The sequence below is a fragment of the Channa argus genome, chromosome 15 (assembly GCF_033026475.1).
Source record: "Channa argus isolate prfri chromosome 15, Channa argus male v1.0, whole genome shotgun sequence".
Classification (NCBI taxonomy): Eukaryota; Metazoa; Chordata; class Actinopteri; order Anabantiformes; family Channidae; genus Channa; species Channa argus.
The window spans coordinates 5,988,603-6,005,454 of record NC_090211.1 but is presented as its reverse complement, the minus strand read 5'-3'; the positions used below and the strand labels follow the sequence as shown (position 1 = coordinate 6,005,454).

Sequence of the window (16,852 nt, the reverse complement as noted above, 5' to 3'; positions counted from 1 at the left end):
AACGAAAATAAAAGTCTCAGAAATTTACCGTTGTTTATCTTGAATAACAGGGTTCCATTATTCCATAATTCCATATCCATAATTAGGAAAACGCTATGATCAATAACAATTATCAATGTACTTCTATGTAATTCATAGCAAACATGGGCTGCGCTCTGTCTAAAAACTGGCGTTGTGCGCGTCTGGTGCCCCCTAGTGGACACCGCCTTACCACTACATACAGTCCAGTTGGTTTTTCTTTTCATATATAAATGGCCTTAAACATGTTTCCCAGATTTACTGCACTGAGTGTCCGATTAAAGTCGTACTCGGCCGCCTGTAGCACATTAAGCTCCAGCTTCAGGTTAAAGGTGGAACACGACCGACACAACCAGCGCTTCACCGTCACACCGAGCAGCGGGGCCGGTGAGTAACGTTACACCTACCGGGGGTGGACGCTGCGGTGCAGGCGAGATCCTGGACGGGATCCCGGTGATCACTTGCGGCCTGATGAAACACATTTCTTAACGAATAATTTCCTCTCAGAATATTCTTTTGCAATCACGTTTCAGCTGTTTGTTTGGGGTCTACGCATGTATGGACAGTCCATGTCTCTTGTAAGAAGTGAACGATAAGCGAAACTCCTTAGAAAAATCAGTAAATTTAATCTGTCTTCATCCAAGATCAAACGTTCACAGCCGATATCGCTTATCTATTTTATTTGACTTGTATCTGTCCACCTAATACATTGGCATGCTTAGTATTAGCAAATTAACACTTTGTAATACATGGTAGCCAGCTAGTTGTAGTATCGCAGTAGTACTCAGGTAAGAGAAGGGACCACTAAATAGAAGTATTTTTGTAGGGAGTTTGGTATACTTCGTCTATAATGCCTGTCAGTTGAGTTTTTATTTCTAAGATTAAAATAGATGTATACTTCTTCTGCAGGGTTGGGTGTAGTTAAAATATATACTCAAGTGCTGTAGTTGAGATAAATTTTGAACAATCAACTACTTTAAGCACTTAAATTGTCTAATAATTGTTACTTTATCTATTACACTAAAGTTTGGAGGGAAACACATTTCTTTTACTCAACAATGATATATTGTTATCTCACACACAAGTGATCAGGTTTTACATGTGCTGCACTGTTGAAAGTAACCTATTTGTTTTTAAACTCTGCCCCCGCTATAGGGTCACAGTAGAAATATGAGTAAAAAGTTTTAAGTGCAAGTTTTAGTGCATCAATTTCAGATTATATATTTAAAGTCTTGTCTAATATTTGATGTTTTTACGACCGACACAACCAGCCTCTTTCGACCGTATTTTTTTACCTCCTTCGACCTTATTTTATAAGGGAATGTCTCTCAGAGTCAAATCAAATTTCATTAGGGCCCCTACTACACATGGTTTTCTGTTCTCACTCCAAAACAATTGGGGCCTGGCACATTAATCTCAAACAGTGTGATGTACAAAATGAAAATACTCACGTTCATAACAATGTACTCAGTTACCTTCCATCACAGCTTAATGTCTGCAGCTGCTTCATATCTGTGAATCTTCAGTGTTCAAGATTTAAGATTCAAACAACTTTATTGATCCTATAAGAAAACTGTGTTGCCTTGTTACAGCTGCTCTCATGTGAATAGTAGAAAGAGAGGAAAAAACTTCCACCAAACCAAGACAATAACAAGCACTGCTACAAGTACATGCTTTTTAATTTGAAAGGCATATAGGGCTAGATGGTGCTAAAAGCACTGGAAAAGTCAAGGAATATAATTCTCCCAGACCCCCCAGGCTTGTCCAGGTGGGTGTAGATGTAGTGTAGCAGGTGGATGAGAGCATGCTCCACCCCCAGTTGAGGCTGATAAGCAAACTGGAGTGGGTCCAGAAATGGTTTCACCAGGGTCTGGAGGAAGTCCAGAACCAGTGTCTCCAACACTTTCAGGATGTAGAAGGTTAGAGCCACAGGTCTGCAGTCGCTGGGGACACTGGGGCGAGCCACTTTTAGTGCTGGCACCAGGCATGATGTTTTCCATGCCAGAGGTACCCTCTCCAGCTACAGGCTCAGGTTGAAGATGTGCTGAAGGATGCCACATAGCTGTGGGGCAGAGGCTTTTAGTACCCTGGGGCTGACTCCTTCAGGACCAGCAGCCTTTGTGAGGTGAAGCCTGGACAGCTCTCTCCTCACATGCTCTGCTGAGATGGTCATTGCTGCAGAGACAGGAGTGGTGTCCGAGTCATGCAGGGGCGAGACGTCAGGCACCTGTGGTGAAGCTTCTTGGGGGGTGGATATGAGGATCAAATCTATTGAAAAAGGTGTTAAAACCAATAGGTCTATCCACACGCCCCTCTTATCTACGTCTGCTGGTCTTATATCCTGTTGTACTCCTGTTTGGGACCCTCACGGATTTTAAAGATGTTGTGAAGTTGCCTGTCTTCTATGTCCACAGGACCCCGTGAATGTGCGGTGTTACAGTACAGATTCACTGGGGAGAAAGAAGTGGATTTAATGTCAACCTACGTACCAGAGGCATTCAGGAGCCAAGGGGTTGCTGCGCTGCTGTCACAGGTAAATGTGTCATTCATTTGTTAGTTTTGAAAAGCTTCAGTCTCAAGTTATATATTTGTGCATCTGTTTCTTTTACAGGCTGCCCTGGACTTCCTGGTTGAAGAAAACCTTAAGGCACATGTCTCCTGTTGGTATATAAAGAAATACATTGATGATCACTCACTACAACAATATAAAGACCTGATCATTACATAGTTGTATCTTCTTTGTCCAGCCGGAATGTCTACCTCAGCTTTACTGAAGAATTTAACAGCATCTTAAATTAAGACATTTAAACAGCAATCATTGGTTTTATTCTGTATTGGTCTAAAATATCACATTATAAAAACATTTGAATAAACCCATTACAGTATGATTCACATTATTTTTAAGGAGACAAGACATGATTTATTAAGTAAACCTCTTTAGAATTCACCAAAGAAAAAAACATCATCTTTTTCTTTTTTATGTACGCTGTCCTCATTTCTTTATGATGTGTACAGGTTTACTAGACATGTAAACTTAGGGTTAGCAAAGCACAATTTCTCAGAGAAAGATGATGAATGAATGAACAATTTTTACATCACTGACCCAGATACAACGGAATTGGGCCAGTTACTACTGAGTGTCTGCGCACTTGGTTGTGTTCTGCTTCTGGTTTACCAAAGATGAACTAGTGCTCACCCATGTAGCTGGATATGGTCTAATTATATGGACCATCATGGTTGATTACATTGAACTTTTTTGACACAAGTGTACAAAAGAAGAGAGTTAATTGCTGCTGTATCCCCATATCAAAAGCTAACAGGAAATGAAAAACAAAAGTCAATTTTTTTGGTGAGGTATGACCTCACCATGAGCCTTAAATCTAACATGAAATCAGCACATGTTCGACGAGCACACTATATCCTGGACCCCTGCCACCTAATGAGATTACTTCTGTCGCCACAGCAGCAGAAATAACACAGCATCAGGTCATCTGCAGGGGAGGAAGCTGAATGGACGAGATAACGAGATCCCACATAATCAAAATAGCAGATTGGGCTGTTGAGTTAAACCATAATAAAGGTTTTATTTGAATTTTACAGAGCCTGTTTTCCTTGGCTGAGAACCCTTTTTTTTTAGAAGTATACTATTCAATTTAAATGACACTCCTATGTTCATTTGATCATTGGTGATGATTAAATAGCAATGGAAATACATGTCTGAGTTGTGCAAGAGAATTAAAGATGTCCACATTTTGTGTATCATATACCTTCATTCCAAAAGATGTCTCACACCATATGGACATTTTTGTTCCCTCCTGATTTGGTCAGCTTCTCTCAATGTTTTATTTATATATTTAATCAATCAGATCCCATCACATTGGATAAGTCCTACTGTAGGAGTGTGTGACTAGCAAACATGGCAGCTGTTTCAACCCTAACCATAGCCCAAGTGCCAATGCATAAAAAGCCGATATGTGATTGAAAGCAAAGGATTCCTTCTTCTTTATGGGTGAAAGAGTTAAAGCTTGGATAAAATGGTCAAATGAATCCAAATGGAGCATGAAATGTGTCCTTACACATGCAATTGACATTATTAGCATTCATTTCAAGTGTACACAGTGAAATAATTTGAAAAGACCATTTCTTATGCACATTTGCAGGCTTTCTTGCACATGTGCACTGTCAATTTGGCTGCCAAATAATAATTATCAATAGAGAAGCAAGAGCTGGCTGATCTTATATGAGCTGTATGGTAAACTGAGCACAGACACAGACCATCTGTTCCTGAATAACCATCATCATTATAATACTCACAGTGTTGGCTTTGAACCCAAAATGTATAAGATGTATTTGTATTTGTTGACAAGCCAAATCCCTCCTCACATGTTTTATGCTGTAGACAATGTTTTTCATCAAACCATTCATTATCTGTAACCACTTATCCTGTTCAGGGTTGCAGAAGGCTGCACCCTATTAGTTGTCTTTTTTTTGTTGTTGTTGTTGGCTATGTTGTCTTTGTGTTAAAAGATGCCTTCACTGATATTTAACTTGCTTCTTTTGCTTGTAATTTGAGTAGCATATGTAAATAAATGTCATTAACTGACTTCCCTACATTAAAATATCTCTCTACTTATAGTTGAAAAAGGCTTCGAGATGACATAACTTGGAGGGACCTTAAGTTCACATTATGCCATCACTATGGAGTTTGTAATCAGGTCAACCTGCTTTTCCAGAGCTCCCCCAGATGACATCATCTGAACTCTTAATGATACTAATTCGTTAACTAACTCCTCTAGGAGTTTTTCAGATAGAAGCGGAGAACTATTTTAATATATTGAAGTCAGAGGGAAGTTTAAAAGCATTACACATTTTTAGTCCTCTCTGTCAAATGTTTTCTTGTAGCAATTGTGTGTCTTTTTTGTCTGTAATTTAGTGTGTAGGTTGTACACTTTATTCTGTTGCCATTTTGGATCTCTTTCTGGTTGTTTGCATCTTTTTTGTAGTCAATAAGCATCTTTGTGGTCATTTTTAGTCTCCTAGTAGTCATTTGGTTGACTTTGCAACAAGAAATAAACAGTCACTTCAAAAAGAGGCACAGAGTCTGTATTCACTGGGCCTGTTCATGAATCCATTAGTGATTGTATAGCACAGTACTGTCCTCAGTGATGTCGTGATCAGTACAGTTTGGATGCAACTTGCCTTATGAAAGGCTACAGTACATTGAATATAGATAAATAGGATCCATGCTGCAGCAGTAGCTTACACATAGTACTACTTACCACAACTTGAAGTCAAGATGGTAAAATTGCAGCACTCTTCCTGTCCTCCCACAAATAAGATCAGTGGAAAATATTTGATGTGATGTGTGAGCTGGATGCTGTATCTAAGCTAACTGTGCTATATTATATCTGTACTCTGGCTTCTCAGACGCACATTTAAAGTGTGGCAGAGAACAAAACAAAGATTTTCCCGTATTACAAATGTATATCCAGGAGTGAGACATTCTGAGTCCAAGAAATCTGCCCTGTTCCAGTGGAGTTCAGTGACGGATGCTCTGTTTTTAGCATGATGCCTCTCCTTGTGGTTCTGGTACACTGTCTATTTCAACCACATATGTCGTGCCTGTAGATGGTTTGTGGCCATTAACAGGCAGTTCTACTGGTGCCTCTGCATCAGCAGGCACAGCAGTCAGGTACATGTCCCACATCTGCTCGGGATGGTCCAGATCCATTATCTTCTGCTTGATCATCAGACTCTTTTCGATGTTCCGCCGCTTGTATTTAAACTCTATGATGGTCTTTGTGTATCTGTTGAGCGCCGTCACTGCAGAGCCCATGCAGGTGCCAAAGGAGCCCCATGCTAAGCTGAAAAGAGCAAAAAGAGAGTTAGTCCAATTCATCCATTTCCAGCCACTAAAGAGGTGGAGGGGGCAGGGTAACACAAAAGGCTGGCATTCAGTCAGGTAGAAAGCATTTTTGGTGAGTTGAGAAAAGCATCATGCAGGAACTGCTGACAGTGGATTAACTACAATTTTACAACTAGATTTGTTAGGAAACAGTGAGATCCACTACCTCCAGATCATAACCCTGTTTAAATTTCTCTCCTTTTTCCCACAAAGTGCTGCTTATTTACTATTGGTTAGATTGAGTTTATGATATTTGAAGTTGTGGTGATGGCAAATACCTATTCACAGCAACAGATACCTGTAGTCCTGTGACCTCAGCACTCCACATTTATTAAAATGCAGTAACTAATGGTAGAGTCATTCAAATCAGCTGGTCAACTGAGTGCTCACCAGAGTTTCCCATAAATAAATATACACACATCAAAAAAATTAAACATTAATTATAACAGTACTTACACATAAGACCAGCTGTAGTCCCAGGTCTTGGGTCGCCAGTCTACTGGCCCCATGGCAACAGCCAGCTGGAATATGGTGGTAAACATCATGTGGGCCACCATCCCACAAAGGCCTGTGAACAAGAGCAGCTCTACAGTATGGTCCAGTAAAATATACAGCTCAAATGGAAACATCCTACTAGAACAACTGTATGTCATCTTATACATGGAAGAAACAAAGAGTTATGAAGAGCTAACTTAAGTAGAATTCATGATAAGAGGTGTAATTTAAGGCTGAATTTGATGTGTTTAGCAAACACTCATTGAACCATTTGTTTAACACTCTCTTGATAGTTCCTGCTGCAGGCACTGCCCCCATTCTGCACACTGTCGTTAATAATCTGCCTTCCAGCCAATGCTTTCAGATTATTTCAGTGATTAAGGGGCAGCACTTAATGAGAAAAAAGAGGCAAGACTGGCTATAAAAAAAACACATATTTTGAAAATTTGAAGTTTTTGGTGACAGTTGCAAACTGCAGAATAACCATATAAACTTGATATGTGGATATAAACCAGTTTCATGTTTCCACATCCATAAACAGAAAAGCAAAACTATCAATAGTTTGAAGTCATGTCTGTGTCTACCCAGTGTATGTTTTTTTCCCAAAATTCACTCTCTTTCAGCTCAGCTTGGGTCTCTACTACCTCCGGAGGGAAATAGCAGCTCTGTGGTGGCTACATGTTCAACTATGTTCACAGGTCTTTTTCGTTTGGCGCTAAGCAGAAACCACACCGTTGGAGTTGTGATGGACAGCCACTACACTACAAGAGACACATTTATACACTCTCACACTGCTTTGGTACAGTGTTTTAAAATATCTTAATTACAGTACATTGCCAATTTTGGTCAGATGACCCAGTGTTGAAGCTCTGAGGAAAAACTGAGACAGAATCTGGGTGAGGTGAAGTGGCCTGTGTCTCTCCCTGCCTGATCCTGGCTCTCATTCATCCAGTAGTCTGTCTCTCCACAGCTGCTTTTCTTGGGATTAACTCCTAACAACAGAGGGGGATGGGGGAGTAGAGAGGGGGGCGGGTTGGGAGCTCCTCTGGGCAGGTCTTGGCGTGGCCCAAAACCGCTGCACAGGCTCCAATCCGATTAGTCCACAAACCAGCAAATCTTCAGAGGCAGAGAGTGGAGGTGGTACAGTTACTGTAGCTGCTCTGTGTGGTTGCTGCTGCTGTCACCTCTTTCAGCAAGTTTGACCTGCTGCCCTGCTCCTTTTCCTACTCATTTACTGTAAAGTTGTCTTCATAGCAAAAACGTGTCCATGTGTACTATGGACATCAATTGTCCTTATGACTGCAAAATAAGGGCACATTTTTAAACAGGTTTACTTCAATAAAACAAAAGAAAAATACTTTAATGCACACATATGTTTGCTTTAATATATATAGTTCTGCATCAATATTAATGGTATGTAATTCACTCTGCCTTTCGTTAAAGGATGAATAAAAGCCTACTGTAGTTTGAAGTTACAGTAGCTTGCTTAGTGCCCAACCTTTTAACATTTGCCTGAATGTTTATCACTCACAAAGCTAAATAAGGATAAGGGAAGCTTTTTGGACTACAGAATTATTCCAAAAACATGAAACCCAGAGAATTAATCCAGCTTTATGGTAGAAATCTATAAAACCGGTTCTTGTGTTTACATTATCTGTCAGGCTGCATCCTTTACTTTGTCCAGATAAACAAGCCATTTATTATTCTGAGCAAAAGTAATAACTGGATTGTCATGTGTGGATTGTCAAGTTTTTTTTTAAATAATGCTTTTTTTTAAAACTGATGAGCTCATTTAAAATGTCATTAATTGATTTAAAGTAATTTATGAACAACTTTAAACTGTTAAAACATATGCACTGTTTTGAGGTGTATTTCTGTCATCCCATTTAATGAGTTCACAGTTAATCTATCTACAGTACTAAGCTTAGAGACAAATATACTGTGTTTCCTGTAACTCTGGGTTTTTTCAGCTGAATGTTTTCAACGTGAAGCAGCAGAAGCGGAAGTAAAGCTGTGGCTTGCATAGCTTAATCCACGGCTTTGATTTTTTTTTTATTATATCAAATAGCAGTGTAAAAAAAATATGTGAAAGGGATTGTTAATATTAATGTAACTTCCTATTACATTCCAACAATCTAACAAACATCCACCATTATTTACACAGTAGCACTAATTCCATCAGTTACCTATTATTCCACTTATTCATTAAAGAACTAGTGCTGGCATTGTTAAATCTTCTTTGATTATTTGCTATTTTAAAACAGATACTGGATTAAAAAAGATGATCTTTGGCATAAAGTAAACTTACAAGCCTACTGTTGTGTGTTTGAGCCAAATAATGTGCACATGGTGACAAACAGCAAGAGCAGTGTTGAGTTTAACTCAATACTATGCAGATGGAATTTATTGTTAATAACTTTGTTAGCACAAATTATCAGCAAACAAGAAGTATTTTGCTTTGCTGGTCTAGAAAATGATTTTGAGGCCAACTCAGCTCCACCTACCTACCTGAAACTTTCATCCAGGCCTAAAGCTCTGCCAGTAAACAGTGTCTGGTGGTCCCTTCACAACACAGCAAAAGTTCCCAAGCAAAACTCTTCAACTGAGTGGTCCAACAAATTACCAAACTACAAAACTTGCATGTTCACCAGCCTCAATCCCCAAATTCCAAAAGCAGAAACATTTCTTCCCATAGCTTCTCCTTGACGTACATTTATTGATTGCTTTTGCTTTGTACCTCACTAGTAAGTCATTTTAAATAAAAGCTTCTGGCACATGAATAAATATTAATGTAAATGCCTCTTTACCGGTGTAGAAGAAAATGCTGAAGTGTGTAATAACTAAATCTAAACTGTGAATACTGTAAATTTTTATCATCACCATGGCTGAGGTATATAATCAGCTGATCCAGGTGCTGTGTTGATGGTAACTGATGGAATTAGTCCTACTGTGTAAATAATGGTGGATGTTTGTTAAAGTGTTGGAAGCCTTTCATGTTGTCCGTTAGATTATAAAGTGGTCAAACGTTTCAAGAATGTCAGTTCAAAGTGACCATGACTTTTACACAACATGACACATAGCCAGGAAGTTAGAAAACAATGACAAAATAAAGAACAAATAATGGTACTGGGGCATTTTTCCTGTTGATGAAGTTGGTTTCAGCTCAATTATTTGGGTCACTCTCATCACTCTGATGGGATTGTTTTCTGCCACAGCTTCTGGTTTTAGAGAAAATAATTAAATGGCAAAGGTAAAGACTAACTGTTATACACAGTGGAGCATTTAACAAGCACAAAGTTGGCTTTTTCACAGATTAGATGGTGTAGACCAAAAGCAGTTAAAATAGAGTGAATACTGAACTGAGATTCATCATGATAATGTGGCTCCATAACTGCTGGATGTTTAAATACTGTAATGAACAATTTGTAGGCTAACTGGGCCTCTCTGACTTTGCCCGCTGTGGTAAAATGTCACCAATCAGAAAATTCCCATCAGACCCACCACAGAACATTTGTGTTTAACGGTATTATCACAGCAGGTGGAGATTAAAAACAACAGCTATAATTCAAAACCAGAAAATACACACCTACGCCAACCTCACACAGTTTCCCTGCTGTCAACGCATTGTCTACTTGATGACACAGTGATGGAAAACAAGAAAAAAACAATGTTTGTTTTTGCAGTGTTACCTGACAGGGCAGTGCACAAGGCAGCAAAGGCACTGAGCTTTAGTTTGTTCATGACACTAAAGCAGGGACACTGTTCCAGGGTCATCAGAGCCCCGCCTGTGAAGAGCAGGGTGAGGTACAGACTCTCAGCCACGATACACAACCACAGGACCCCTGGGAACACAGAAAACAGAGGGGGGAAGCGAGGGAGATTCAGAGACAGCACTGAGCCGTGTTGTCCTCATAATACCCTGTCCCTGCTGAATAATCCCCCTTGTCTAAAAACAGACATGCATGTTTGTGCAACAGGTCCATTTCTTTCAGGTCTTCAGAGCACAACCAGATCCTCTAGACTGAATGGGTTTATAAATCAGGGCAGTGGCCAGTGGATGCCAGAGGTCAAGAAAGCCAAGACCCTGGTTAACTTTATATCAAATGGCTTTTCTATTTATAAATTTGAAGCACAACCACGGTTTAGTTCTGACAACATTTTAGGCCACAACAATCTACAAAAAAGTCTAAAAAACATATTCATAGTAGTAGCTGACACAGAAATCTTAGATAGAAGTGCTATCATTCCAGGATAGAGTACAGAGCTGTACCTATCAGTTTTTGTCATCCTTTCTTTTTATATTGTATTTATAAATTCATAATTTGACCTACCTTTTTCGTGTTCTGGTGCAATCTCTGAGAAGTCTCGGCAGTCAAACCCTATAATAGGAGGGAAAGAAAATGTTGGAGTAGAATAAAACTGCAAATAAACATTGTTAATTAAACTGAAAATATGAGTTTCCTTTAAAGCTTTGAAACATTCAATCCTTTTTCTCAATTAAAATTAACAACTTCCTCCTTCCACCCACTGACAATCTTAACCACTCTGTTAAAGGGTCATTGGGTGCTGGAGCTGACCCCAGCTGTCATTGGGCAAATGGTGGGGTACAGGTTATCAGTCTATCTCAGGTGTGACACAGAGAGAATAAAATAAAATAAATAAATAAAAATACATGAGATGAGGGGGACAGTCACTACTCAAAGGCAAGAAGGTGATTTATGAGCTGCTTTATGAAACAAGTTTCGAAGCCAGGAGTTCAAAAGCGGGAGTAAGGAAAATGTACATAGAATTGTTGAATTGTAAACTTGTCTTTAGGCAAATTTCACATTTAAATATTCAGTGAAACTGTTACACACTGAAGAAACTCATGCTATGACTGTTGTGGTATGTAATATACTGAAGTGACTGACTGAACACTGTTGCTATTTTCACCATAACTATCACCAATTGACTTTGTTTTGTTCCCAGTTGGTCCTCATGGTTTCCCTGAGAAAACACGAGTTAGCACATTAAAAATATTGGTCTCTATGTTTTTTAGCTTTAAAAAAAGAGAGCTTGTGAAATCAAATGGGATGGCTTGCATGCTAAGAAATGGTTTTTTGACTCTCTGTCAATGAGTTACGATATGCATTTGCTTTTACTGTAGTCTGGCAGTAATTATACCTGCTGGGATGCACACAGAGACGTGCTGGAACCATTCCCTTCTTATGTCTTGCACGAGCGTCAGTAATACTTTGTTTAGACCTTGCACTTTTTAGATTTTTCATCTTCAATGATTTGTTTAAGGTAAAATCATCAGTCCAAGGGAAACATAAAGGCCATAGAACTTGTTTTCTTAATCACCTTCTTTTTTATAAGCAATGAGATTCCTTCACATAATTCTATATTTATGTTGTTTTCAGTGCTCATTAGTTGAAATTATTGTTGTCACATGATTAACAAAGTACTTTAGATTCTTGTTTGATCAGATTTAGCTTTGATTAAAGTATTATTTGAAAACTAGAGACTTTGACTTACCTTCTATCACAACACAGTGATCTTTTTGCCCCTCACTGGGCTTTCAGGTTCAAACTGTCCTCAGACCACATGTATGGTCTGTTTTTCAGTTCAACAAAAAGTATAGGGCTGCTAGGAACCCCAAGATATAAAAATGTATGCATACATATAATAATGTCATTAAACAGACATAAAGAAGTTAAGTTACTGTAAATGAAACATGTTCTATATATTCACTAATGAAGGTTTAAAAGGATACAACTAAAAATCTGGGTTGACATTTACAACATGTAGATTGACAAAAGAATGTAAGTCATTTTGACTTTGCAAGACATGCTTCCTGCTACAACTTCCTGTCTTTAAGCACTTGCCTGAAGCTGCAGAGCTTGTTGCCAGCTAGCAGTCTTACCGTTCATGTCAGCAGTCTGTTCACAGGAGAAAAATATGCCTGCGTGGAACCTCCTCAAAAGAAACTTTTCCTCTCCGGTCTCAAAGATGTACTGTACCAGCCGGGTGTCATTGACATTGGAGCTGTTGAACCGGATGCAGAACCACTGCTTCACCTTCACCGGGGGTCCTGTGCAAAAGGGCTTGGCCACTTTCCTGGTCCCCTCGCACCAGTAGCTGGTGGTCACCGCTGATAAGGCAAAAGCAAACGCCACAAAGTTGAGGGTGAGCGCCAGAGAAGCCCGCCGCCCGCGCTCTAACCTCATGGTCGAGGCCAGGCCAGAGGAGATGAAATGAAAAGGCAACTAATCCAGGCTTTTGATATGTAGCCACAGTGTTTCGCCTCCCAGCAGATATATCAAATCTTCATAATCTTGTTGCGTTCGGGGCTTCCTGGGTGAGAACTCTGTACATCCCTTCGCCAGCTCTACTGATGTGCTGCCTCTTTGATTAAAGTATTCATTCTCTCCACTTCTGCAAAAACAATACAAACCCATGGCAGGCCAATGCTACTTTCCTCTGCTTTATTTGATATCTTTCACTCTTCATTCTCTGTTGCTCATCCAATCCCATTGCTCCTCCCCCCTCCTACAAATCTTTGCCTGCAATGTTACTCATTTCGAATAGCAAGTTATGTTTTAGACTCCTTTTACCATTTAGAAATGATAAAAAGATTACTTTAAACTTGGATTCTAATCCAGAAATTTTAATCCAAACAGTTTTATATTTCCATGATTTTTCTGTGTTTCATGTTAAAGCATATCTTAAAGTTATTGCAGCACACATATAGGATCCAGTGCCTGTTTTACAGTGGGTGACCCATGACATAATTTTTACAGTCTCATATGAAAATCCATCCATAATGTGTGTGTGTGTGTATCTTTGTATCCAATAGCCTGCTGACAGCACAAATGAAGAAGAAAAATTTACAGGGGTATGTGACAGATTTTTGCAAAACATATTCGCTCCCGACAAGTTGACTTGTCTTTTCCTGTACAATTTCCCATCACTCCTTAAATTTCTCAGACTCAGAATGTCAGTAAAATACATGTCATATTTCATTGAAGATGTCGTTTGTGAGCATTCCTGTTGAATCATGTTAGAATGATACTTAGACCCATCACTGTGGCCAAGTAGTATTAGACCATCCATCCATCAATTATCTTAACTGCCTTCCTGTTCAGGGTCACGGGGGGGCTGCTCTATCTATCTATCTATCTATCTATCTATCTATCTATCTATCTATCTATCTATCTATCTATCTATCTATCTATCTATCTATCTATCTATCTATCTATCTATCTATCTATCTATCTATCTATCTATCTATCTATCTATCTATCTATCTATCTATCTATCTATCTATCAGTTGATTGGTCCACTACTTTCTTACAGAGTGAAACTATTTGATAAAAGCGTGTCCAATATGGTTTTTTACCAAATACCCGCACAACCAAAAACATTCTCAAGTGCCTTAGTTGTTATCATTTTAACATGCTAAACAAAGATGGTATCTATCTGGTACCAATTTTATTGGATAAACACCAGCAAAAACATTATGTGCACAACTCAACATTTACAGATACTTTTAGAGTATTGCTGTGCCTCCACAGTTTTATGGAGGAGCTTGCGTAACATAGTTCTAACCTGAAAAATAAAACTTTCATATTTTCTGACCCAAACACCAAATAAAAAGGCCAGGCAAACTGCAGTAATGTTACGCATGTAAGTACCTTTTTCTTTTGAAGCACACACTATATTTAAGTATGTAAAGACTATTTCGAAAAAAAAATAAAAATAAATATATCTCATTGGCTAGATGTTTCTGTCTAAAAATGCCCACATGTAATTTTTATTAGTACCAGCAATGGCTACCAATGATAATACTATAATACTAAGTATTTGAATCCCTGCTTTGCTGATAAATATACATATATTGATGTGAAAGTACCACGGCCAAACCAAAACCATTGCCGGTGTACAGTAATTCCCCCTGACTACAAAGAGATTATTCTGAACATTAGCTTTCATGTAATCAAAATGTAACCACAGAACAAATACATCCAGAGTTACACTTGATGAAGTAGTAAGCCTGTTGTACAGTGCATTTCCCAGATTCATCCCTTTTTACATAATAAATAACCTGGGGTGGAACCCGTTTTGAGTAAATGCCAGAATATCATACTGGCAGATGTGAGATTTGAATATCTGCCTATTGCCCTGAGACATTCTGTGCATTTTATAACAAAACCTAATGTGGTTACATAAAAGCATGCTATCAAATTTTGAAGAGTAAAGAATGAATTGGGGGTTTGCAAAGGTATTTATGAAAAGTTGTAAAATGATGCTCCTATTAGTGGTTGGAGAGGAACATTTAATTGAGCTGTCCTCTCACTTTTATTACATTCAAACACACTAATGATGTTAGGTTTAACACATTAAGTTACTTTAACATAGTTTAACATTTAGCTGCAGTATCAGCACTTAAATGACCTTTTTTCTGGTTGGATGATTATTTGTTTTTAATGGGAATGGCAATAAAATTTTAACCGTTATTAATGGCATGTGTCTTTAGTTAATTGTGATTAATTATAAACTAATTGCAAGTTTTATCTACTCACATTCAAACTGACATTTTTAAGTGGTGATACTTATATAAGGCATTAATCTGAGAAATGAGAGAACAATCATAAAGTAATTTTAACATTGGCAGAGTCACATAGACTCAGTCTTTCTTAATTAAATTCATAAATGAACATAAAAAAAAAGTCCTGGTATTACTCACTCTGTGACTTTTCAGAAGAATGAGTACAATAGACATCAGTCACTATCACTGACGTATCATCTGTCATCTCTCTGATCTGATTCACTGATGAGCAGAGCTGCTGTCCCAGAAATTCTTCACCAGAACTGGCTTAGTAATTAGGTTAAGTGAAAAATCAAGCTAAATAACTGATATATTATAAAGGCAGCTTTTGTTTTTGTACTTACAGCAATTAGCCAACAATAATTAATACACGGGCTTTAATAATGGTGCATGGGAGGACTAAAAGGATTTTGAATGTATAGCCGTAGTTTTGAATGTAATAACTACAAATTACTTTATGTACTTCTGGAAAGGTTGTGAATTTCACACTGGGGTCCAATAAAGTTTAAATGATTAAACTACATTTTGTTTTATGAATCTAATTCTGAAAAATACATAACAGCTATAGTTATCCAATAAATATAATGAAATTAAACTATGAATTTCGACTCTCAAATGTGGTCAAAGTATATAGTAGCAGGAAATAAAAATACCTATGTAAAATAGAAATCCTCCTAGTTACTTTCCACCACTGCAAATTAAAATGTGGATTAGATGATCCACTGTGGTTGGTGCTAATGGGATGAATCAAATGAACAAACAGTTTAAATGAATTATGTGCTGGTTACTGTTGTTCTCTCATCTTTATCCTAACTGCATTAAAATAGGTTAAGAGCAAAACAATACATGTTGATCTTACAATTTTTGTTTTATTATCTAAGAAATAAACTGAAACTGGCTTACAGACAGTCATTTCTAAGACTCAGCACATATATGCTCCACAGTTCTTTAATTGCCTTCACTCATTGTGGTTTTGGAACTACTGCAACAGATGGTCTTGTAATCTGGCCTGAGACTATTACACTTGATACAAAGATAATCTTATCCTATTGTGTAGAAGAAGCCCACAGCATGCAGACCCGCAGCATTCGACTTACCTCATCTGAGTTCATCACTTAGTCAGTGCTGGAAAGTCTCCTGGCCCTGGTTTTCAGAAAATACTAAAATATATTGTTAGTACTGTATGTCACTACATCACACGGAAGGAGTAAGTCACAACAGTGGCAGTGGTAATCAGTAATGAAAAAATATGAATAATAATAATTTAAATAACATATGTAACATAAAGCAAAACCGTTTTAGCTTGAGTGTAAGACTGTATATTCATTTCTTGATTTGGTTTCAAAGATGATTGTCAATGGTGAATAGCAAATTCCATGTATTATTCTGTGCATGTCTCTCTTTGTTGGCCCTGAGACAGACGAGAGACCTGTCCAGAGTGAATCCCGCCTCTTGCCCAGTGACAGTTGGGACAGGGTCCAGCCCCCCGAGACCCTAAACAGGATAAGCATTTGCAGGTAACGAAAAAATGTAATGAAATGAAGAATCTGTAAAATTCAGATTCAAGTCAAATTCAGCTCATCAGTGTAGCTGAGGAACTGGCTGGTGTCTGGCTGTAATGGGGGTCTACAGGAGCCCCTTTGCCCCAGGGCCCTGAGCTAGCCATAAGGACATTGTTGCTACATAAAACTCGCATTGTTAAACATCAGATTTATGCAAAGCAGATAAAAGAACATGTGTGCTAATCAATATGCAATGAAATATTAAAATAGTACAAGTAAGTAAAATAAACAAAGACACAAAAACCGTCAAAATTACATTGCTATTAAATATTAATTTTCCCT

General features: G+C 38.2%; 2 protein-coding genes across 2 annotated transcripts; one reads left to right on the top strand and one right to left on the bottom strand.

The window, feature by feature from the left end:
* The first annotated feature begins 183 nt into the window (after positions 1 to 183).
* LOC137100484 (protein NATD1-like) lies at positions 184 to 3,615 on the top strand. The gene is made up of 3 exons (XM_067478332.1): positions 184 to 405; positions 2,433 to 2,551; positions 2,630 to 3,615. Exons 1-3 carry the CDS (start codon positions 252 to 254, stop codon positions 2,744 to 2,746), a joined length of 390 nt encoding a protein of 129 aa, XP_067334433.1. The 5' UTR covers positions 184 to 251; the 3' UTR covers positions 2,747 to 3,615.
* Positions 3,616 to 4,906: 1,291 nt separating this feature from the next.
* Positions 4,907 to 12,843, bottom strand: LOC137100483 (germ cell-specific gene 1-like protein). Its single transcript, XM_067478331.1, has 5 exons — positions 12,324 to 12,843; positions 10,750 to 10,797; positions 10,108 to 10,260; positions 6,380 to 6,491; positions 4,907 to 5,882 (listed from the first exon to the last, which is right to left on the bottom strand). The coding sequence occupies exons 1-5, from the start codon at positions 12,625 to 12,627 to the stop codon at positions 5,579 to 5,581; spliced, it is 921 nt and encodes a 306-aa protein (XP_067334432.1). The 5' UTR covers positions 12,628 to 12,843; the 3' UTR covers positions 4,907 to 5,578.
* Positions 12,844 to 16,852: the final 4,009 nt, after the last annotated feature.